Below are 25,193 nucleotides of genomic sequence, written 5' to 3' on the forward strand. Positions count from 1 at the left end.
TCCACGATTATGGCGACAATAATGTTACAATAGCAGGTTCTACCAGCAAGCTGATTGTTGAAATTCGCATCGACACTATTTGAAGGGTTCGTTCTCTAGCAAAGTGAAATGGCGCCACTATTTTTCCCGCGTGAGGCGTCGTATTTTAGATACTTATAAAGTAAACTAGGACACTTATTCGTCGTCACATTCCGAGGTCACCAGAGTGTTGCAAGAAGTTTCCATTGCCATGAACACCATATGATAGTTTGGACTATTTGGAAAGTTCCATAAAATGAGATTTTTTTTGACCATAGAATTAAGGGGAGAATGTGTAGCAAAGAACTTTACCAGCCGTATAAAAAGGAAAGATATTGTCATCCCCACCCCACCCCCACCCCCTCCCCCGCCTCGCCACATTTTACAAGAAATTTATAAAATGCTAAATTTCTAAATCACCTTTAACCCTTCAAATTAAATATCATTAGTAAATTTAACTTATGATCTTTAACTTCCATGCAAGCATAAAACACATGCTACTGATAACTTCGAACAGACAGGGTGTCCAAATATTTGTGGGTATTATAATGCCTTGGTTCAAATGCAGCAAACGTTAGAATCGACACAAAATGCTGGTTTGTTGAAACGGGTAGTTGACATTTAAACTTTATTCGTGTGATGAAAGAGGAACGTATATTGAACATTCTGGTGGAATTTGTATTAAATTCTTTTGTATTGTGTTCGAGATATCAACATTTGAAGTTGACATGTTTTGTACCAAAAGTGAACTTGAAGCAAACAAATATGATTTCATAAATGTATACTGACAATCTTGTTTTATGTTTTTCTGTAAACTGGATATCCAATTTTCGAAATTTTCATAACTGGCCGGATGCATTTTTGTATGAATACATTACGGTCATTGGGGATAATGATAGCTTCACATTACCTGAGTCAAAGTTAGAACCTTATCCAATCCAAGATAAAAACACTAAATTGAGAAAACACACGCACATACACACACACATAGAAAGTCAAATATTTTGCTGTCAGTGCATGTGCAATTATGACATCATATCGATTTGCTTTAAGTTCATTTCCGGAACAAACTGTAAACATTTCAACTATTAATATCTCCAAAATAAAAAAAGAATAAACAAAGAAAAGTAAGAATTGCATGAAACTTTCACCAGGATGCCAAGGTTGAAAACATGATATACTTTCCATTAAAAAACCACCCTTCGAACTTGATAAAAAAAGAGGACGCTATTTCATTTTTTTCAGGCCTACGTGTTTTCTCTTTTGAAGCGAGTCACTATAGCGGTTTCCAATAATTCGGAAACTACAGGATGTTAGCAATGTGTTCCTTGAGGTACCGTGAAAGGCTGCGTCTCCTAAATTCATATGCATAAGAAAAGGCAGGGTGGGGGAGGGGAGGGGGGTTGAAACTTCCCTGGAACCTTCATGATAAGATTTAGCAAGATGGTAAAGTTAACATGGTCGTTCATTTATCAAAAATGGACCTTGTTTTTAGATGAAATAAGAAGCGGATGCTGTCTCGTGTTTTGCACACAAATTTGAAAGAGGGTAGGGAGTTGGGAGGGGAGAAGAATGTACCTGGGGACGGTTTTGGTGATAACTTTAAAATGCACATAATTAGCAAATAGTCGCAGGTTGCGAATATCACTTTCTATTAGTAACATATTTCTCCCTCTCTTAGGGCCTCGCCTTTCTCCTCATTACCACCTCCACCCCCCCCCCCTCCGGGTTAATGTTAAATTTAGCCACGCTACATTACTAAGGACTTGAGGTCAGTAGGATGACAAAAGAGGAAATTTTCTTCAGGTGTTGAATCATGATATTGTATTAGTTTACAAACCACCGTGACGTCATAGCCACGTGGTTAAAGTCCCGATGTAAGGCACGCGACTGACCATCAGAGAATCGGGACCCAGTTAATCAACTTGTTCTACCTTGCCCAGAGTAAACTTATGGTACGTGTCCAATAGAATGAATACGAGTACAAATAGGAATTGTCCATCCTGGGGGAGGAGAGGGGGTCCTTCAACACCCGTTTATCTGAGATTTTGTTTTTAGCTAGGGGGGGGGGGGGGGGTGGTAGATGCAATATGGTGCTATCGCTTCCATTATTTATCTACATTTGTGTACTACTAGTTTTTATGCTTTATTCAATATCTGAATATTGAGTGAAATTTGATAAAGTGACATACAAAGTATACAGGGAGGGCGACGTCTCCCCCCCCCCCACATTTATCCCCGTATCATTGACCCTGTTGTATTTTTCATACGACCCACATAATACACAGTGAAACACCAACACTCCTTTTTCCGCGTCTGTTGAAATAAGATAACGAAAACAATTTAAATCGATAATCGATTAAATATATTTCTCTGTTTATTCTTCATTTTACAATCTCCCTCTTTTCAGATATCGTCAACAAAGACGAACGTAAAATAATTTGAATAAAAATATTTGATAAATTTTCACAGAATACTTTCTTGCTTGGTAAAATATCAGAATTCGCATTAATTTAAATGAATAAAAAAGCATCGGTTATTGCTACGTTCATTCATGCATACAAACGTTAGTTCAGTACACGTCATTGCTGGTATAACGCCAATACAAGGTCAGTATGATTTTAAAAGTACCAATTAACATCTTTTAATGCTTAAAATAGCTTAAAAGCAAAGGAAAACAGAAACATTCTCATAAATGTTCTATAGAAATCTCAAAATAAGGCTGCAATTGGTCAAAATAAGTACAAATTACGGCTGATTTATTTTAGGACCAATGAAGATTGTTATAAGAGCAACTAGCTTAAAATGATTCCATTCAGTAGAAAATAAAGATTGTTTCTCGTAGACACTTCCATGAAGGTCTTAATCACATGTAAAAAATATATCAGAAAATTTCAATATTTTTGACATTGAATATTAAATTAGCAAATGAAATAGATATTCATGCGATTCTAGCATCGATAAACTTTATATGGAGAACAAACTCGAAGAGCTACTTTTAAAGTAGGAATCATCGATCGACTCAACTACAAGCGTCAGGCTACAAGACATATACAATGTCGATAACGTATCCAAGGAAAACATCACGTGGTACATCAAACAGGATCGCAATACTAGTGTATTTGTTTGCAAAATAAACAATGGAAAGAATATTAACCGAGACATTACAGGATGTCATTACACTACTGACTTTTTGTTGGACCAATTGGGCTGGCTGACCGCTCGGGCAATCGACCCCAGAATGTTGGGCTCCCCCCGCCCACCCCTACCACTACCAGCCTTTATAACATTTTAATCAAATTCGACATTTTGTACGCATGCGTACAGGTTTTGTTACCCTGTGCTTGGCCTTATCCTTCTGACAACGTTGCATTTATAAGTGGACTAAATCCAGGCACTTTTTTCTTAGGAGCGGATCGATGGCCCCCTCATTTTTTTTATATTATTGATGGCTATGCCACTAGTGGAGGATGGTGTGGGCAGGGGGGGGGGGTGGGGAGGGTGGTGTGTGGGCGATGACCGTCAGTCAGTCCGACCTTGTAGGTCCTCCTATATCTCCGCGAAAAACAATAATCTCTGAAGTAAAATGAAAGACATAAATGTTGTTTTTTACATTAAACCTTATGAATATTGCATGGATGCCACCATCTCAAGGGAGCTTATGAATATTGTTTGGAAAATATCTCACATCACTGCATAATGAGAGTCACACACAGATTCGTGATCTAAAAGTTCGCTTAGCAATACAGCTTTATCCCGATTTTTTTGAGAGGGGGGGGGGGGGGGGAGATGGCATATTAGATAATGTTTAAATAGTTGACTCACTATATGGTTAAATTAAACGTAATATAAAAAATAAGTTTGTCAAGATGTGAGTTCGGTGTAAACCAAGGTTTCAGCAAAGAAGAAAAAAACAACACAGAAAATAGAATTAAGCTTTAAAAAAGAGTAAATTAAGATAAAAAAAAACAAAGAAAAATATAGACAAACAAAATGATTTATGAATAGAACTTAAATATTAATCATAAATAATAGATTGCACTCCATATAATCTACAAATAAACAGTGTTCTACTTAATGCCTGCCGGTTATTAGAGGAAAAAAGACTTCTCTTAGTTAATAATGGAAACGAGGGGAAAATGGTTTCCCAATTGTTAATATTTTGAAGAAATATTATGACAAAATGATAAATCTACGCACCGTTACACTTCTTCCAAATGAGAAAGAAGGCCGAAGAGAGGTGGAAGTTGACAATTGGGGGGGGGGGGGGGGCGTCGAAAGAGTTTATGGTGTGCAGTCTCAAACAGAGTTCTCCCAGCTTAGCTTCTTCCTATCCATCTTCATGTTTATAATTGTTGTGTATTAATGATAAATGATATAATATATATTACTATTAGAAAGTTTAGTATGAAAGACTCCGTTCTATCAGATGTGTTGTTCGCTTTACGTAGGTAAGAACAGAGCTGGACGGTTAATTGGTATACTTATATAAATAATTAAAATTTACGAATTGTGAAGTTATTGTTAAGCTGTCCGGGTCCCCCTTCCCTGCCCCCACTCAGAATTCCTGGCTACGGGCCTGACACCATAATAGACGTATCATTACACAAAATATTACCGTGCATAACCAAAAAAAAATGTGTTCTCTTTCTTCATTATTACGTCACCATGACATAACTGACGTCATCAGTTTGAGAGTTCGATAAAAAATGTTTTTTTTCCGTTCGTTTCAAAATGATAATCGACTACCGTGTTCTCTCAAAGAAATGTCTTGCTTTTCAAATATGACGTTTTATCAGTTGTAGTACTAAGCCGTGAACGAGTAACAGCAATGTAGTAAGGCACTTAGTTCGCTCAGGGTGATAAAATGAATATTTATATCGATTTTTGAATATTCATTTTTTATGAAGCACATATGCCAGTCGAGACAATTTCGAAAGCTCACGCCTCTTTATATACTCTCCTCCCATATCATGCTATAAAGCACTCCGTACTGACAGTAGGAACAGTTCCTAACCTTTATATCCGATAGAAACAGGTTATTTGATCTGTCTGTACTGATTGTATCAGTGCCCTGATGCATGACACTGTGAAGAATGGGGTGATATATTTATATACTACTATAGTACCGGTTTATGTTTTTTCAACGTTAAAGATGATAAGTAAAGGCTATATCGGTCGTGTAATTATCAATCTAAACGTAGTGCAAACTCCCACACAATTTCCGTGTCCTGAATAAGACCAGGAACAATGAGTCACACTGTTAGGACATTGGGGCATATCCACCCGATGTATCCATTTCCGAAGAAACGCCACTTCGTCGGTTTACCTGCTAAATCCTTTACTAAACACGAAAATGTAATAGGATAATTCCACGGTGTTTACTGCCTGATCAAGATTTCGCCAGAGACCAAATGAACCTGCGGTTCACACCAACCCATGTAACAGTTTATATTTCTCCCTTTGTCTTTCAAATATTAATTTTGCTTGTTCATATATTTTAATATCTGCTCTCAGCGCTAACCTAACCTCTTCATCCGCCATAAGTTCCGCCTTTGTGGTTTTCACAAAAACGTCGTGCTCCGTCTCATTTGCCGCCGATCCTTTAACTTCCACATTTTTGTAATCGCTAACATTAATTCTCTTACCTGAACATTTGGAATGGAACGGTATACCATAGGCTTCCTCTAACATCGCCAGCGATGTATCATATTCATCCGTTACACCTATAACAGCGAACCATTTATCCAAATTCAGTAGCACGTAGTCCAACAAGTCTTCCATCATCGTATCATTTAAGCTATCTTTCAAATGTAGTTTTTCTTTATACCAACATGGAATCCCTCTCGCATTCCTCATTTTGTCCGTTAGTTTCGGTCTTGGGAGACGGCAAAACTCTGGTCGAAATAAAATTTGACGGAAGAGAAAACTACCTTGGAAAAGAACCCATTCTTTCATGGTCATCGCCCAAGGATCTCCCGGTTGACAGAGTTGGTCCCCTGCGGCCCTCCTGCAGTAAGAATATGACGAAATAACCCGTTCGTAGGGGTCCCTTACAAATGTAAAATAAGAACAAGTTTGCGGACTCAGTTGTTCACATACCCCAAACGAATAACCGCCCATATAAAACTTAAAGGCGTTACCTCTTTGCTTCAGCCTGGTGGCGGCTGCACTTCTACCGTTACTATCCATAAGAGAAATGCGTGCTCGCTGGGCTCTGGAAACTTTTCCCAAACAATCTTTAACGCTTGAACCAGCTGCTTTGTTATGGTGCAAGTAAGTCACAACCGTATCCCCATATTGGTGGCGCGTTTTGTTCATGCTCTCGGCGTAAAGAAAATAGTTCGGCAAAACATTGCCTGCTTCCGGTGCGTATAACTCAGTCTTCATACGCTGGTTGAAGGCACTTTTTCCTTGGTTTGGAAGATCAATAACTGAAAGTTTCATTTCATCACGTGCGTCCTCTTTTTTATTTGTTGTGATAGACGATTTTCTATCACTACTGTCCGGGTCTACTTTATTCCGCGGATTAATTTCTTCGTTCGAAGGTGGTAACGGTATTGGATGTTCCTCTGAATATATATGGACCACGTCGTCATGGAGATTTGGTGCAATCACGTCGTCATGGAGATTTGGTGCAATTGATCTCTTTTGAAATGATTCATACAATTTGTCGTCGTTTCTTGAAGATCCATGTGGAATGTTTATTCTGCTGAAAATGAAGAAAAAGTAAGAAATAAACATACCATATTACCACTGCTGTCACCAATGTGCAAAAGCTGTTTTTGTAATGACCAATGTGCATACTGCTCTCAAGTCACCGAATAAAATTACAAGTATATGATATGCTGAGTGCATAGGGCCTCGTTAACCCACTTGCTATAGGCTATAGCCCTATAGACCCTCATTTGTTTTAGGCCTTTCAATATTCAATATTTTTGTATTTCTGGTGTCCAAGGGAGGGGGTGCAAGGAAGACCTAGAGAGGAAAGGCTGAGTTGGAGTTTCTCAATAACTTGGGGTGGAGGGGGGGGGGGGGTGGGTGGTAGAAGAAGAGTTTGTAAAGTCAAAAACAGAAAAGTAAGGTTTCTTATACCGTGAATGGAATTTAGTAACAACCCCCCCCCCAAAAAAAAAAGCTTCACAAAAGGTCTTAATGTCGAGAAAGTCCAGACACTTCGTCTCCGAGCCCCCCGCGGAGGGTACGAACTCTCTATCGCAGACATGGTGTCTCCATTTCCGGGTGCACATTCAATACCGGTTAAAAATCGGTCTGACTGCTGCTCCCCAACCCCCCCCCCCCCCCACACACACACAGCCAAATCCCACACCTGTGTCAAATACATGATAAACATGAGGGTATTCTTACTGTTGCAAGTGGCTGTTTCCGGCTGGCAGATCTATTCTCTGCCGCTCCGGTGTTTCTCTACCATTCCTTAAAGCGTCGATCCGTTCTTGTGAAGATATGAAAGACCACGAGATGTAGACCAGGAAGAATCCCGCAAGGAGACTATAGCACCGTTCTCTCCTCCTGAGTGCTCTGTACAACCCCATACTATACCTGTAAATATACAGCAAAGAGACAGAAATAATATATATATCAAAGCTATACTTCTCCTGAGTGCTCTGTACAACCCCATTCTATACCTGTAAATATACAGCAAAGAGACAGAAATAATATATATATCAAAGCTATACTTCTCCTGAGTGCTCTGTACAACCCCATACTATACCTGTAAATATACAGCAAAGAGACAGAAATAGTATATATCGAAGCTATACTTCTCCTGAGTGCTCTGTACAACCCCATTCTATACCTGTAAATATACAGCAAAGAGACAGAAATAATATATATATCAAAGCTATACTTCTCCTGAGTGCTCTGTACAACCCCATACTATACCTGTAAATATATAGAGACAGACATAGTATATATCTAAGCTATACTTCTCCTGAGTGCTCTGTACAACCCCATACTATACCTGTAAATATATAGAGACAGACATAGTATATATCTAAGCTATACTTCTCCTGAGTGCTCTGTACAACCCGATACTATATATAAACACACAGCAAAGAGACAGAAATATAGTATCTATTTTAAGTCTATGAATTTACTGAAGCTCACTGATCTGTTCAGTATAAATGTTTTTTGTCTTTTGTTTATCGTTCATTACACGAAATGCTACCGAATACTCTGAATGCCGGCTTTACAAAGAACTCAAACATCCACGCTCACAATACTAGGCAAGCTGATAATGTCACAACAATTTCTCTAAAAATAGCTTACATCATCGGGCCATCACACTCTAGAATTCCCTACCTTTCAGTTTAAAGGCGATGCATTCTTTAGTTGCTTTTAGAAAAAGCTTACTAAAGCACTTTATAGACATGTACTAGAACTGCGAATTGTTTTGTCTACTACTCAAATATTGCTTGCACTTATTATAACTGGGAGGGGAGGGAGGGGGGGGGGGGTGAGGGAAGGGGAGGAAGAGGTGGATCTCACAAAATTGATCAAAAGTCTACGGCGTTTTACGTCGGTTCTTCTACTCGGAAAGCTAAGAAAGCTGATGCTTTTGTTGGATGAGGTATAACTGCAACCTCCAACAACACAGAATTGTGGCATTTCGAGGAAAAAGGAGTAATATCATTGACGTTTTCCGGCAGCTCAAGTATACAACTTTACACACTAAAAGTATTGTTGTGAGTGCGGTATACCAAAGATGACGTCACATGGTCACCTGATGTCTTAGGAATGTTTCAAGAATGTCCGAAATAGGTTTACTTAAAGCTGACTTTTCTTCCCATTTTTCACGTATTCAACATCCGAAACTGGTAAAGTTAATTACAGCAATGTAATTGGAGTGAGTTAAGGATTACATACATGCAAAATGGTGGGATTTTATGTTCATCGAAAAGTCTCCATAGTTGGCCTTTAAGTTGCACTTAATTTATATAGCAATATATAATACGTGGCAATTCCGTCCACAAGTAACCCTGTGTATACACATAAAGTCTTTGTGTGGATCAAATATTGACAATGCTTAGATAAATATGTCACACTCAAGTGTTAATGTGCAGGAGAGATATCATACGTTAAACAACCTATCACCTTTGAGACGAGTGAACAAACACCACCATCCATATGACAGTGTGAGTTGATTTAACCTTGGTTTGTGTCACAGGTGTTATCCTTCCTTCTTTCTACACTAACGACTGGAATCCGAGAAGGTAATTTGCAATATGCGTACAATATATATGCACTCCGTCCAAACTTGTCTATAGTCTTGCGACCTGTATTGAGAACGCAATTCAATTTCTGCTTGCAGATGGTCTTGGTTTTTGTTACAAACAAGAAAAAAATTGATTTTATTTCAAAAAAACTAAAATTATGTCAAAGCTATATCAAAAGTTTCAAATTATAAGATAGATTAATATGTATAGTCTAACAGTATGTTAACATTATGAATGAACAAAAGCAAGACTTGCTAAAGCATACATGTCACCATTTTGTAGTAGTTTGTTGTTCCTACATCCCATCCCAACATCCCAACATCCCCACATCCCAACATCCCAACATCCCAACATCCCCACACCCTTGTGTATCCTCTGACGTTATTTCCTTGATTTGGACGCCCGGCAAATTTTCACCCAAGTTTAACTGTCAAAGTGGCAGATTGAAAAATTTAATTGGCATTTAACATTTCGAGTGTTTAATATTGTTCATCACACAGATAGACAGAAAATATATAGTAGCTTCATGAGTATCTACGTATTACGTCATTTTGAAAATCCCTCTCACAGTAGCTTTGTGAAATATTCAGATAACTATGAGTAATGACAGTCAGAATGTTACTTGAAAGTTTAAAATGCGCTTGTTCAATCAACACAAGTGAATCGTTTAATTGATTCGTTTTGGTCTTACACTCTCTTCACACCCCTCTCCTCGATAATCTAGCCTTCCCTCTTTCCTACACCAGTGGGTATAACACTCACATCAGGGAAAAAGGGCATAGATCATTTTCACGAAAGATAAAACGTACTAGGTACTACACACACATTTTCCTCAACCTTCATATAAGTATATAATATGTAATTGAGAATACACTTTCATCATGCCATATTGTCCCGGCCCCCCACCCCCATAATTTCCCGGAATCCTTAATTGACTCGGAGCATCGAGTTTGTACCCCATTGAATCCCCTCTCGGCAAAACTGCCTCCGAATATTAAGAATTGGAAATGTTTACCAATTATTGGGTCATGCCGGTGATTAAGGATAGGTTAAGTCAATGAAAATACACATATTATACCCCCCTCCCCCACCCCTGTCAGACTGTCCACATCGGTCCTAGTACCTACAAGGCAGTAAAGTACTCCATACCTGTATTATGACGTCTACCTTTATATCAAGACATATGAAAGTAATCCGAATGAGAAAGACGGTAATGGGTGGTAACCTTGTAGTTCCCAGAACCAGATCCGCTAACGATAGTTGGTGTCAACAGGTGTTACTCGATTCAACAACGCCTTAGTGTCATTCACAAATGTCGCTTGATAGACCCACCTCAGCGAGATAAACAGGTTTATTTAATGTACATTATGCAAATTCTTCTATTAAGTTAAACGCATAATTAAAATACACATCCGGGTAAGCTATAGTTGTAATTGAAGGCCCAAACACAGGCCTGTTGATCCTTCGTCCCGGTATCCTCGTACGAAATCCTTTTTCCTGTTTAACACAGGCACCGTATATCTACGACTTATTCTTACCAGTGTGCCATTCATGACATTTAGTCTGATCAGCCAACAGAAGATAGACTTTAGATGTATTCGTAAACGACGGTGTGTATCATTTTATCAGACTAAACAAACATGACGATTTGAATGTAGTGTACACACAGTGTATATATCCCAGTGACCCATCGTCGCTCAAGCTTCCATCAAAAATAAGAAGACCAAATAATAGATGGCACTCCGCGGAATACCCCTTTGACAAAAGATGGTCACTAACAAAAGAACGTTAGCTTTAGGCCACATTGCTTCAAGAAGTAGGATTATTTGATACTTCAAGTTCCATGGTATCCTCTCGAACTATCTGTAGTATTTGCTATATAAATAAGTTTTCACTTGTCACAATGATTTGCGGAATGTCAACTACATAGCATACCGGATATACGTTGTACCTCGGACTTTTGGATAAGATCAATTGTAACAGTTTTCTCCCCTCCTAGGGCAATCGTCATACACACCTGACGATGATCACACAGTCACAGTCTCGATGCAAGGGGGGACTGGGTTGGGAGCGGATTAGTCGGTTTGGTTGCTTGGTTTTCGCTCGTGCCCTGGTTCTTTCTTGGGTGACTTTTCTTAAAAACGTATTTATATATTGTAGCATGTACAGCTGTGAAATTGTGCTGATCCAACGAGGGCTTCTCACGCCAGTGGAGTGTTGCTGCTATATCGCAGGTCGTGGTTACCGTTGTTTTTCCATGGATTGTTTGCCCTTCTCTCGAAAACAAACTGCATTACGTAATAGTCATCGCGGTACAAAGTGTATCTGTATTCTATCAGTTTTAGGATTTGTAACAAAGTCGTAACGAGTTCTAGCAACGGCCGAATTGTTAGCTCGCGATAGGGCTGATGAACATTTTTCACAGGAGTAAATTTCCTGCAGACTTTTTTAACCTTCCAGGTTTTTGCTAGACATTGAGGAGTGTCCTAATTAGTAAAAACAATATTGGCGATGAGACAATGCCTCTCACGTGAGAAAGGTAATGAATCTACCGTCGACCTGTACAATTAATCTTTTCTCTCAGCAGCAGTGACATTAACCCCCCCCCCCCCCCCATGGACTGGCTTTAGTAATAAGAAGCCCATACTTTCCTATTTCTGTCAGTCATTTTCGACATGATCAGCGATAATTGTTGGACTTGAATCCAAATATAGACCTAGGCCTAAAACTGAATTTTTGCTGACTGCCTTATAGTTTAAAAGTGCAGAGAAATGAAAACAAAGAGCTGTGAATTCTAGTTTCTATATAGGCTAGGCCAGAGCGTCACCATATCTTGGTCATACATATTAAAAGATAGGGAGGACAGTGGAAATTGAAGCGTGCGATAGTAGTTGAAAGTATCGGCTCGTACTCACACACTAAGATCTCAACACATCCTTAAACTTAAAACTAAAGGTTACAAATATTGATTCCAAATTGGTAGAGATCTAAAAAGGCAAGTTCAAGTTGCCAAAATGTTTTCTGGAAGATTTTTGTCTCTCCTTAGCAGGTACACGCATTTGACATGTGTTTAATGAGACGATTAAAATATCTCACTGTGTTAAAATTACTTGAACAAGTTAATCAGCCTTCACAGTCATACATGACCTATACATTTAACAATGTTGGTTGTCGTTTATGACACCAAATTAATCCAAAGTGATGATATGATTACGATAAGCATTCAATCTTATTCATAGACTAACGAATTTCGTCTAGGTCTATAGGACTAGTCTAGGCCTAACCGTGCTTAATACAAACTTTTTAGGCCTAACGTTGAACTATATGACCTATAGCATAGTCTTGTGTTAAAGATAGGCCTAGCCTAACGTTAGGGCCAAACGTTAACATGCCGATGGAATTTCGAGTAGAAAAGATAGGCCTAGCCTAACGTTAGGCCTCAGTTCGCCTAACGTTAACATGCTGAGTTTCGTGTAACCTAGGCTGTGACTTGGTTGACCCATAGTTCTATGGTTGACCGTAGTCTCCGCAGTCATAAATATCACCGGTTTTCGGTAATTGTATTACCTGATAACTGTATAGGTCTAAGTTACGGAAGTGTGCCGTTGGGTATTTATGAAATCAGAACTGATTGGATTTGATGACTTCACGGTCACATAACTTGCAACAGGCTTTGGCTTTCACTACTGCCTTTTCTCCTAACACATAAGCTTATAATTATTATTCTGAAAAAAATGGTACTCAGTGCCTTTAGCGTGGAACTCCGTATGAGCGTGTACACAGATTACGTCAGTGTGCAACATCCCACAGATTGAGTATATAAGGGACATTCTATACTCTGTCACAACTGTAATTAACGTTTCGACTTCAGTTAAAATAATAATCAACATTACATTCTTTTACTTCGGGTCATAAAGGTCGCGCGAAAATTATGTGCAACTTGAGACAATAAACAGCCAATGTTCCATTTTTTCTTGCAGCTACAATGAGATATAACAGCAAGCATATGAATACCCATTCACTTGGAATGAGTTTTGTTATACCGATATTTCCACATTTTGGAAGATTGTTATCTTACTGTGAATGGTGTTGAATAGATATGATCTGCTCTTTTAAAGATATACCACTGTATACTGTTTTATATATACCGGACCATGATCCCTTGAGCCTGAAAACTCAGAATGTTATCATAATTCTATGACTAGCCTTTAATCATTACAAATAATAATCGATACAGTTATATGTGCCTCTTGAACAACGTTTATCGCGTTCGTCCTTGCGTCAACACACTGGCAGCTGAAAACATTTACCTTTTAGATACAAATATTCGATTTAGATAGAATAAAGGAAACATATGTGTGTGTTCATATAATAATGAAAACAACAAAACAAATATAGAATAAATGTATATACTGTAAAGGTCGACTATAACAAGGTTGGTTACTTACATGTTTTTTTTAAAAAAAATTTATTACATTGTTTAAATGCCATCTGTGTAACCCCAATATAACATTGCCAAAATACTTACATTCCTGTCTATTTAGTGACATTTCCAAATTATTGCAAGACATTAGTTATTCGGAAGTGCGCCATCTATTACCAATGTTGAACCGATTCAATGCATCCGACTGCCAATCTATTATGATTCAACATTAAGTAACGATATCTAACGCTTGCAGAAATGCCTTTGGATAACGAATGCCACTACACCCCAAGCTAACCCCATCACCCCTCCCCTCCCCACGATAAAAAAGAAGGAGAAGGAGACAAACATCAGCGTTTCCTTATATGAAGAACAAGATTTTTTTTTTACGTTTACTTTGCTGACACATTGACCTTGCATGACAGCAGTCGGTAAAATAAAATGGCTGGCTCTTATAAGTCACCAATTTTACGAGTTGGCAATTGATTAATGGAAAGAAGATTTTTTTTTTTTGTAACGAGGATGGTCCAGTTCCCACCCCAGGACAATGAGTAATGTTCACAGACTTCCACCCCAAGCCCAGAAATAGAGAGTATTATACCATTTACCTCGGACCCACTGTGACTGAAGATGCATTCGTCAGGAAAATATTGGTTTCTTTGACCGAATGGTTCTTTTTCTAACTTTTTTGTTACAGCGTATGTATATATATATATATATATATATATATATATATATATGATTCAAATCGTTATGGGCCCTCGGTTTTTATCGACTCTATAAAGTATGACGGAGCTCTTAGCCCCATCCCGACTCCCCTTCAGAAAGAGAAAGAAACAAGAAAAGAAAAAGATAACCAAAAAAACAAAACAAAAAACAAACACCAAAAAAAAAAAAAAAAAAAACTGTGCTTGATAAATAAAAGGTGGAGAAAGTATCTTAAATATTATCTGGTTGAATTTAGAAATATGTGTATTGTTATTGAAGGTTCGAAATTGAAAGTTCATTAATGTAAAGACAGCGTCCAAAAAGTATTTTTGTGCGATTTGTGTTTAATATATCAAAACCTAATTTTTTTTCTTCAAAAGTTGCGATTTGCGCTACTTCATTCTATGTTGAACGGAAGTGTTTTGTACACTATGATTACACGCTACTGTCATAATATGCTAATATTTGTTCCAAAGTATACCCCACAAACCCCTAAACTGGCTTCAAATTTACAGCTGTCACAGATGGTTCTGAACAATTCTGTGAACGAGCGAAGACTCCAAAATGAAATGAAGAAGGTGGCAAAATTCAATGAATGGAAAAAATGTTTACAAACGTTTTGTTACCAAAACTTTTATACTTGTAATTCTGAACGTCAGTTCACGGGACAAGCAACCCAAAATTATAAGTTTCTATATCACTTAAACACACGTATATATTGAAATGTGTTCCAAGACATGTATTTTGTTGTGATATATTCAAATATGTTTCGTTAGGAGCAGACGACATCTAATATCCTCTGCCAGCCAATGGGTGAACGGGTAAAAAACGCGCCAGACTGTGAAATAATAAGCCGGAGGGATTTCTACACTAAACATCAGTTCTTAAATTAGAAAGCAGCTCGTCTTGTTAAATGTAACGGTAGCTTAACATAGATTTGTTTTCTTTCAACTTAAATACAGAAATGTGAGAATTGTTTTTTCCCCTTCTATAATTGATTGTGAATTTAAAGAAAAAGACAGAACTTGAAGGAGAAGGAACATGTTGCCAGGGGTTGTTATGAGTGCATACTTGTCAATTGAAATATATCGTAGGTTGCTTCATTTCGGCCTCGAGGCGTGACATGCAAGTTCATGATTTAAATTATACAGTTTCCCGACTTTTGCGATGTTAGATGCCGTCAAGTGCAATGACCAGGACCTTACCTAGATTATACTTGAAATACAGGGTGATTTAAATAAAATGATCTCATTATTGAACTCCACATGTTGTAGCGTGAAATATATATAGGCCTATATATATTTAAAACGGTGATGAGTTGGAAAATTCAGAAGAGTGAATTGAACCTTCCATATACACACATGCATTATTGAGGATCTTCATATATTTAAACGCCAGTTAAAGCAGTATGTTTTTCACCAATATGTATTTTTTTAATTATTTTTTTAAAATTATTTTATTAATTATATTGTGTTTTATATTTATACATATATATTATAATTATTTTTAATTAATTATAACGTATATCATATGCTGAACATCAATATTCTCTAAAGATTATTAAATATACATATACTATTATTAATGTACACACGTTCATAATTAGAATTGTCATCGATCCATCCATTCTTTTCCGTTTGCACGTTTTTGTTTTACGATATTATACGTTTCTTTCATGCTTCGTGATACTGAGTCAATTTCACATTCGAGAAGCGCTTGATTGTGTTTCCGAGATGCCATTTTTTTAATTACTGTTGTCTTTAATTGAATTATTCAAGTGCATAAAATCTTTATAGGTGACTCTAAAGCACGGTATGAACTCAACCAAGCAATATAATCTACGAGAAAGAGAAAAATGTTTGAAAAATATTAATGTTGAAACTAATAATAACAAAGATGAACCTAAAAAGCGTACGGTATTTTCTAATTAAGATTTTCTTTGTTCAAATGAATCTATCGATGGAAGAAAGTATAAAAGACAACGTTTCTTTTGAGTTATAAACGAAAATTTGATTTGAAGTAAAAAGACCAAGATCAACGATTTGGAAAGAGCGAGGGGGGGGGGGGGGAATCATTCAGACAAGTAGAGGCCACATTTTGGTTGACATGTATTTCTTCGGGAAGAAGGGGAGGGTAGTGGGCGAGGAGGGGGGGGGGTTGAGCAAGAGGATTCTGATCGCAAACAATCATGATAAAGGTGATTCCTAAACCCAAATTGCGTTACGTATCCATCCTATATAACTGACATAATGCAGTGCACGTCGTTTTTGTTGGGGCGAGGGGTGGGGAAGGGGTGGTAATAATTACATAGAGCGGTTGAAAAGTATTACATCCCGTGCTCCCCTCCAAATACATTTAATTCAGAGGCCATGGTCTGACCTGCTTATACTGTTTTTCAATTGTTGCTAATTATATAATTAACATGGTACACTGTTGATCATGCTTTCTCACAATTCTTGTCCATTCTCCGAGGTTTTTTTTATACTTTGGTAGGTCTGATATTGTGAAGGTACAGCAGTGCAACATTACAAAATAGGCTGACGAGGCAGGTGCCTATGATGGACCCCGGTACCCGGCCCGGTACGACGTCACGGGACCTCCGTGAATACTTCCTATAGCTGGATATATACCGACATGTCTATTTTCGGGTTGTGTTTTGAAAACGTAATATTGGGATACGGAAGGGGTGGGGGGGGGGGGCAGTTGCAAGTGCATGTCGCCTTAGGGTTTAAGAGGTTGTATATATATATTTTCATTTATATCTATATATACATATATATATATATATATTATAGAATATAATACATAATATAATACATAATATATAGAATAGATACAACTACACGCTACACAAATTTTAAGACGCCCTGGTCCTTCGTCAGTTGTAGCTGGACATACCGACATGTCTATTTTCGGGTTGTGTTTTGTAAACGTAATATTGGGATACGGAAGGGGTGGGGGGGGGGCAGTTGCAAGTACATGTCGCCTTTAGGGCTTAAGAGGTTGCATATATATATATATATATTTCATTTATATATATATATATTAGAATATAATACATAATATAATACATAATATATAGAATAGATACAACTACACGCTACACAAATTTTAAGACGCCCTGGTCCTTCGTCAGGTGTAAAAAGAGTGATTGAAATCACGTTAGTCTACCGTAAGCCCCCAGACTGCTCAAAGTTCTTGAACCCGGAAAAAAAGCCATATCCCTATTGAGACCATGACAGTGTGAACGCACTTTAAGATCAATTCGACTTCCTTGCTTGTTTTGTTGAGTCTGATTGTGCTTTTGTGATTATTCAGCCGTATACGAAAAGGACTGGAGGATTTGCCAATGTACTGTACTGTACAGGAGCGGTAGAAGATTAGATTAGATTTCGAGAAATCTAGATTCAAAATCAGCCATAAATAGATTAGCGTACGCTGGGGCAATTTTTGTCCCCATGGCTGTCCCCTTTTCTTTCCGGGTTCAAGCACTTTGAGCAGTCTGGGACTTGCGGTAGACTAACGTGATTTGAATCACGCTTTTTACACCTGACGAAGGACCAGGGTGTCCGAAAATTTGTGTATTTCTAAATATTATGTTAAATTTAAAGGCATTACATGTTGTTCTTATCTTTTCTACTATACATATATAAATAAATAAATATATATATATATATATATATATATATATATATATATATATATATAGTAGAAAAGATAAGAACAACATGTATTGCCTTTAAATTTAACATAATACCTATATATACACAGACACACACACACATAATATAGGTCTAAGCCTGATCATATCTACAGAGTTTACTTACCACTGTCTTCCTATACGAACATGATATATAGATATTTCTCCAAGAGCCAGGTTGTACAATGTCTAAACAGTTAAATATTCATCGATGCTCATTCTTTCAATTTTGAGTTCAATTTGCCAAATTGCCAGAAATTAAATAGGTTTAATATTGCCGCTATTCCCATGTAATATGCATTAAGGCAATATCCGCACTGCGTACGTATACTTTCATACATATATACGTATATATAAACATATATATAAACATATACGTATATACATAAAGGAAAAGAGTTGCACTTCTCTAACAATATACGCTACACGTGAGCTGAAGAAAAACATAAACCTTTTACTTTAGTTCCCAAGAGAAATTTGACTCTTATTTCTGTGTTGGTAACTGTCCAAACTCAAATATCATCACAGCGGTCAGCTAGAAGCGTTCTAGACGCAGTTTGCAAGCAAGGCACTTTTGAATGATATCGATGTATACATGTATCTCTCTATCTGTTTATATCTCCCTCTCTCTCTCTCCACAAACACACATGTATATACATATATATATATATGTATATATATACACGTATACATATATATGTATACATATATATGTATATATATATATATATATATATATATATATATATATATATATATATATATATATATCAATGCTATATATTTACGGTGCTCTCAGTCATTCATTCAAGCGGTGCGTTTTTGTGTTATTCTGCTTTGTTCGATCATAGCGAATCACAGCCACTCGTGCACGAATAAGCCCCGCCCACATTTTCATTATTTTTATGAAAACTTTTACACCCTATTAATCTCTCTATAGCTGCTGTTTAGGTTTCCTTCATGCATTCAGTCGCGCTGTTTCAGTCTCTTATCAAATTTAATAAATTTCGAGGGGTATTTGTTGCCTCGTCATAACTGGAAGTGCACGCGTTTAATAAATACGTGAATATTTTTTATAGAAGATTTTAGTGAATAACTCCATTAAATTCTGGGATAGCTGATGAAAAGGATGGCTGCTGTATTTTAAGTAGTCAATTGGCGGTTGCGAAGACCTATTTCAATAAAAGGCTAGTTTCACGCCATGCGTACAATTAAGTTGCTTTATATTTATTACAATTTCGTTCTGTCGTTTGTCTACTCCGTTATAAAACGGATAGAATTAACGTAAACTGCCAGTTTTCGGCTGCATAGCACCAAGTGAACAAAGATCGCCTGCATGAGAGTTGATTATTTAATGGATTGCAAAAAGGCATTGGACGATTAAAGTTTATTATAAAACGTTGATATTAATTTCAACAGAAACATAAGGCAATGAATTTGAAGGCTGACGTTGTTCAGCTCCCTGCTTTGTAACACAAGTACAGGAAAAGCTAGATACTGACAACGATAGCCAAGTGTGACCAAAATGAAAAGTAAAGAAGCAGAAATGAGAATAAGGAGATAGAATTAACAAATAACGAGACGATAAGAACCTTAAAATGTATAGATTATACTAAATTAATTATTCTGTTGGGGAGGGGAAGCGGGGGAGGGAGTTCAATACTTTTGATTTTCATAGGGGAGGGGATGGGGTAGAGGGTAGGGAGTGGGGGTGGGGTAGGGGGTAGAGGGTAGGGGTAGGGGAGGGGTGGGGTGAGGGGGTAGGGGTAGGGGTAAGGGTAGGGGTAGGGTGAGGGGGTAGGGGTAGGGTGAGGGTGTAGGGAAGATTTTCCGTTCGTACAAGATTGCTTGTCTTATCCCATTAACGTTGCTTTTCAAATGTTGATCTCTGGTGTGTAAATGACATATTGCCTCGATGCCCACACCCTTCCCTTCCCCCTCACACGCGCACACGCACACGCATATGCACACATCCATGTATGTACATGCATCACGCCCACAAATCATTCATAGAAATCCTTTACAGAACCATGCTTTGTCGATTGTGGTAGGTCATTTTTATAAGCTTTTGTGAAGTTTGTCGGCAAATTTCCAAATGTATCCGAAGTGTGCTCAAGAGTTTGGACTTGACCATACAAGAACACCCTCCTACAATGATTGTGTTCATCAAATAAAGATTGATGAATAACTTCATAATGTATCTGATACTAAGCACCGCCTTTCGTCTACGGATATTTTGATAGCAATAATTTAAAAGAAGAAAAAAACTTTTGAAAGCAAGAGGATTTTTTTTCAAACTTTTTGAATGTTATAGGCTACTTCCCTTTGGAGATGGACCGTTTATCTAAAGTAAAACTGATAGACCGTATTGCTTTTAGTGTTACTTTTAGTGTCATTTTATTGTTAAACATCATCGCAAAAATGATCAAAGTCAACCCATAAAGCTTCTGTAAGGTTCAAAATAGATAACACCGTAAGTTAAACTAACTAGTTCAATTTAATTTCGCTAATATTAAAGCCACTCTCCTGCACTGTCTAAAAGAACACCGCTTGACGGACAGGATTATATTCTCCTGTTTCAACACTAAACTCGTCTATGTCAGCTCCGCGGCTATCATGTGGCAAGTTAATGCATGGCTTGGTATATCCAGTATGGTAAACTTAACACCGTTACCGAACGGTTCACGTGACGCGTTTTCAATCTTTTAATATGTATACATATATGTTTCCATATTAACTGACTATAAAACACCTTATAGTCGGTACCTATATATATCACACGGTATATTATTCCCAACGATTGGTAACCTCATCATTCTTTTAACTAAATATGGTTTAACCTATTCGTATCGTCATGGAAGTAAACCAGACCTTCATGGTACCGTCTGCACTGTTGCGTTTCTATCGCTGCAGATAGGCTATGACGCCAATTCTTAAAGAATAACATTGTTGCACATGGGATTATCACTGCGTTGTATTTCTTACTGCAGATACGGTAGACTTTCTACTACTTAGTAAACGCTTTTACAGGAAAGACTTTGGTAAATGAAAACCTCACCAAAAACAGACGTGAGAAGTCATGCTGAGCTTCGGAATATTGTGGCTGTCCCTTTGAAAATAAAATTATGTGATGACATAGTGCCACTACTATCTAATTTAAAAAAAAATAATGTTATCATTGCTTTTCTTTTCATATTTGGATATGAGATTGTCGAAGGAGTTGACTCTGTAACCATAAATATCATTAGGTGCACGTTATGAGCTTCATAACGTACAAATTCAGCAGTTGTAACACAAATGCCCATTACAGAAAATGAGCATTGAAATAAATCAAGATATACATATATGATATTGAAGCACCTGTGAGTCGATGATGTCAACCTCGTGTGACATGTGAAGTAACGATAAACGTGTGTTATACCTTCCGTGGAATAAAGTTTCTCTTAGCTGTTTGGGGACTGAGTATGTCATGCCAGTTGTTTCTATGACATATATAGAACAGAGATGACCATTGGGTGCGTGTCTCCTTTAACTTCCTCAATACCCAATTGAAATCCTCTATCTGTATTCGGGGATTATTTGTAAGAACAACAATAAGCGATGACATGTAGGGATACAATCACAGCCTATCGAAATGTTTGTTTGTCTTGCATACATTGTTAAGTAAATATTGTTTCAAGGGGTGGGGGGGGGGGGGGGACACGCAGAGCGATCTATAACGACCCTATCTTTTGTTCACATAATTTGTTCAAATACGGGAGCCCCTAAGAGGACGGTTCTAACACCATTCCTTTTTACACTATATATATACATATATATATATATATACATATATATATATATATATATATATATTTATATATATATATATATATAAATATATATATATATATATATATATATATATATATATATATATATATATATATATATATATATATATATATATATGGCGCCAGATCTTCAAACGACGGATGCTCACTCATCAAATTTGATAAATAATACTTTTTTTCCTTTAAAATTTACGTCTAATTTTATACTCCAGAAATGGATATATCCATAATGTGAATGTAACATAGGTATTGGTTTTTTATAAACTTCACATCCCCATTAGACAAACTAGTAACCCTATCCAATCCAAGGTCAAATCAGTCAGTGTGCTACTATGACATCACACCTGTTTGCTTCAAGTTCACTTTTGGTAGAATATCAGATAACTTCAACAGACTGTCAATACCTCAAAAACGGTACACATGAATTGAATGCAAATTTCACTAGAATGCTTAAATTATGTTCCTCTGTAACATATCAAAAAGAAATTTTGACCTGGACTATTCTTTTAAGTTTTATTGAAAGTTGAATAAACTTTTCCTTTTCCCCCAACCACTATAAGCAAGTCGGCCCAACCCCATCCAGTCCCGACCCCTTTCCCGTTACAGAATGTATATAACATTTTACGCAATGTCGCCAATTAAAAACTCAAGCGCCAATGGCTAATTCTGACGGAGTATGAAGTATATAGTTTACAATCACAAAAAAATTAACTGAAGCACGTGTTCAAGGGGACCGCGAAAATTTATGCAAGATTGCGATGAAGAAATTACTGTGGTATGAATGCACATTTTACTGTAGAAACTCTCCATTCGGAGAGAACAAATATATTGTGAGATGGAAAATCCTTTTTAATATCAGAGATGTTAGCTTCCCCACAAACTTCATAAATTGTCTCAACTCATAACATTTTGTGATCAATAGGATGATTCAAACATACGTGCTTTATTTCTTAGAACAAATTCAACAGCAACTTCCTACCAAGGCTATACAGTGAGTGTTTCTTGTCATATATGTGTCAACAACATCAAAGGCTATGATATTGGAGTGCACACGTACCGTATATGATATCATATAGTACAAACTTCGCTATCTCTACACAGGGGACAGCAACGTTACAATTAGTTGCATTGAGACCGTCGAATAATGCGCTATATAAATAAGTATTGCTATTATTACTATTTAAACAAAATACTTTGTGTTCATTGTGCGCAATAGATGCAAGAATGATAAAGGATTATCAGTCAATCAAATAACAGGAAATTTGGTAACGCATTATTGACTACTTTCAGCTTGTAATGGGGGTGTTGTTAACCTTGTACTTTGCGGTTGATTGATTTGTTTTCAAACATATTCAATCATCTGTAAAAAGGATTGCAAGAAATTTGGGTTCTTTTGAGAAGCTGTGGTTTTTTAAAAGAAAGAAAGATATTCATTCCAAAAAGTGTTTGTTAAAAATTCCGAAAGCATGTTATTGGAAACCTTCTCAAATCCCAAATCCTGCGTCGTTGTGTACTGGTTTACACAATTTACACTTTGACACTGAGGGATTATATCTATGAGTTGTGCAAACAGATGACTTTTTGCCCCTTCAACTCCCTGGTTTAATGTTGCAGGTAAAACGGCATGTCTATTAACTGTTTGTCGGAATGAGGAATCACTATAACGGCACGCCATTGCTCTTGTAGAGATACGTAACCATCTTCCTCAGAAAGTTTCCTAGCTTCCAAAATTATTACGACTTTGAATGATACATGAACTCATACTATACTGGCTTCATCATCTGCGTTAAAATTGTTGTGTCACATTGTTGTTGTGTTGAGTACATTACTACCTGGTAAGTAAAAACAAAATACCCACCTACAGTTATACAGTTTACTGTTAATCAATGAATCAAATGTAGGGATGTGTGTGTTGTATAAAGCTTTACAATATTGATTGCCCTACACAACAAACAATAACAACACCACTGAACTGAACAAAGTTCCAACAAATGCGTTTTTAATGTAGATCCTACCCCTACAGTATACCGACAAAGAAATGTATAAAATACACGTTTATAGTACTCGAGTCCATTTTTGTGCACTCGGACCTGAGACCAATTCGATATATCAGCAGTTTTTGACAATTTAGGATTCATGGTTCTTTGCAAGTCCATTGAATATTACCAACAATGCAATTTAGTAACATTATGAGCATTCAGTTTTCGAATCATTAAGTATCATCATTGCAACATGAATATATCCAGCATAGCTAAGATAGCCTATAGCTACAATTTATTACAGAAAAATGAACCTTACACTGACTGAAGTAATAGGATAATATCACTTACTTCACTTTCAGAAAAGAACGGGCCATCGTTCAAGTACGTCTTTGACTGGTGGTGTGTTCATTACTAACTACTTCCTTCTGTAAGCATATGTCAGACCATGGAGCTATAAACAGCTCCATGGTCAGACACATATGAAAATGGATTGCGGTTATGTTCTTGTTCTTTTTTGACATTTCTGTAATAGTTTGGTTCGGTAGATTTCCATTATAGCTGTGTTGTGTCCTCAGTACTAGTACATGTGTAGTGTAGTAGGATGGTATACGGTAACATCGCGATGCTATGTAAGGGTCTTTTTCTTTTCCAAAAATTACAGTGTACTTATGGCTGGGAGAGGAGGGGGAGGGGGGCTGCATCCCCATCCAAATATTTTTGTGAAAATTCGGACAATATGCTGTGAATTTTTCGGGCACCTACTGAAAGAAAATTAAATTGTAATGATGTAGCTAAAGGAAATCAGTAGTTAAAAAAATCTTCTTGGTAATTAAAATTAAGGTCTAAGCTTGCACGACAAATTCGCCATTTCTAATGTAAAAGCATATATGATATGTGCATTAACATGTTCATCGCGAGCTATAAATTTCGGTTATATTTTTCGGGCAAGTCGTTACAGCCCCCCCCCCCCCCCACACACACACAAATCAAATTGGGCTCCGATACGCCTATGCAAATAATGTAATAACGTTTTTCTGATAGTTTCAATTATTTTATCGTCAGTTAGATGCAACAGCTACAAAGTTTGACTTACACCGATTTTGCACAGGTTAATGACGTTAAAGGATCACATCGATAATTAACCCTACTGAATATTCATGATAACTCATCTAACGTGAATGAAACTTGGCGGGAAAAACTGAATTACACGCTTATATATGTTAGTTGATACACAACACACGCAAAGAGGGTTATGTAAAGCTAACTATACAGCAAAACTCAAACAGTGTCAGT

The 25,193-nt window shown here is 37.1% G+C and overlaps 1 protein-coding gene and 1 long non-coding RNA gene across 10 annotated transcripts in view; one reads left to right on the forward strand and one right to left on the reverse strand.

Annotated features, from left to right (window-relative positions):
• LOC139954763 (uncharacterized) overlaps positions 1–25,193 on the forward strand; it is a 30,703-nt gene that overhangs the window by 1,172 nt on the left and 4,338 nt on the right. The gene's annotated exons all lie outside the window — the stretch shown is intronic.
• LOC139984789 (uncharacterized) lies at positions 2,367–24,387 on the reverse strand. 9 transcript variants are annotated; one of them, XM_071998829.1, is made up of 4 exons: positions 24,369–24,387; positions 24,249–24,337; positions 7,387–7,578; positions 2,367–6,730 (listed from the first exon to the last, which is right to left on the reverse strand). In XM_071998829.1, the coding sequence occupies exons 2-4, from the start codon at positions 24,272–24,274 to the stop codon at positions 5,446–5,448; spliced, it is 1,503 nt and encodes a 500-aa protein (XP_071854930.1). In that variant the 5' UTR covers positions 24,275–24,337; positions 24,369–24,387; the 3' UTR covers positions 2,367–5,445. The 9 variants fall into 9 exon arrangements, with proteins under 9 accessions (XP_071854930.1, XP_071854936.1, XP_071854932.1 ...); XM_071998835.1 differs by lacking the exons at positions 24,249–24,337; positions 24,369–24,387 and adding an exon at positions 18,537–18,719; XM_071998831.1 differs by lacking the exons at positions 24,249–24,337; positions 24,369–24,387 and adding an exon at positions 18,213–18,478.

Source organism: Apostichopus japonicus, chromosome 17, assembly GCF_037975245.1.
Source record: "Apostichopus japonicus isolate 1M-3 chromosome 17, ASM3797524v1, whole genome shotgun sequence".
Classification (NCBI taxonomy): Eukaryota; Metazoa; Echinodermata; class Holothuroidea; order Aspidochirotida; family Stichopodidae; genus Apostichopus; species Apostichopus japonicus.

What these genes read in the sequence shown, in the direction of transcription:
- LOC139984789 (XM_071998828.1), bottom strand. Translation starts at nt 9,161, where the DNA reads ATGGTGGTGTTTGTTCACTCGTCTCAAAG. An exon ending in TTTGTTCACTCGTCTCAAAG is followed by an intron (nt 7,579 to 9,132) that starts GTGATAGGTTGT and finishes GTATATTTACAG; the next exon opens with GTATAGTATGGGGTTGTACA. An exon ending in GGAAACAGCCACTTGCAACA is followed by an intron (nt 6,731 to 7,386) that starts GTAAGAATACCC and finishes CTTCATTTTCAG; the next exon opens with CAGAATAAACATTCCACATG.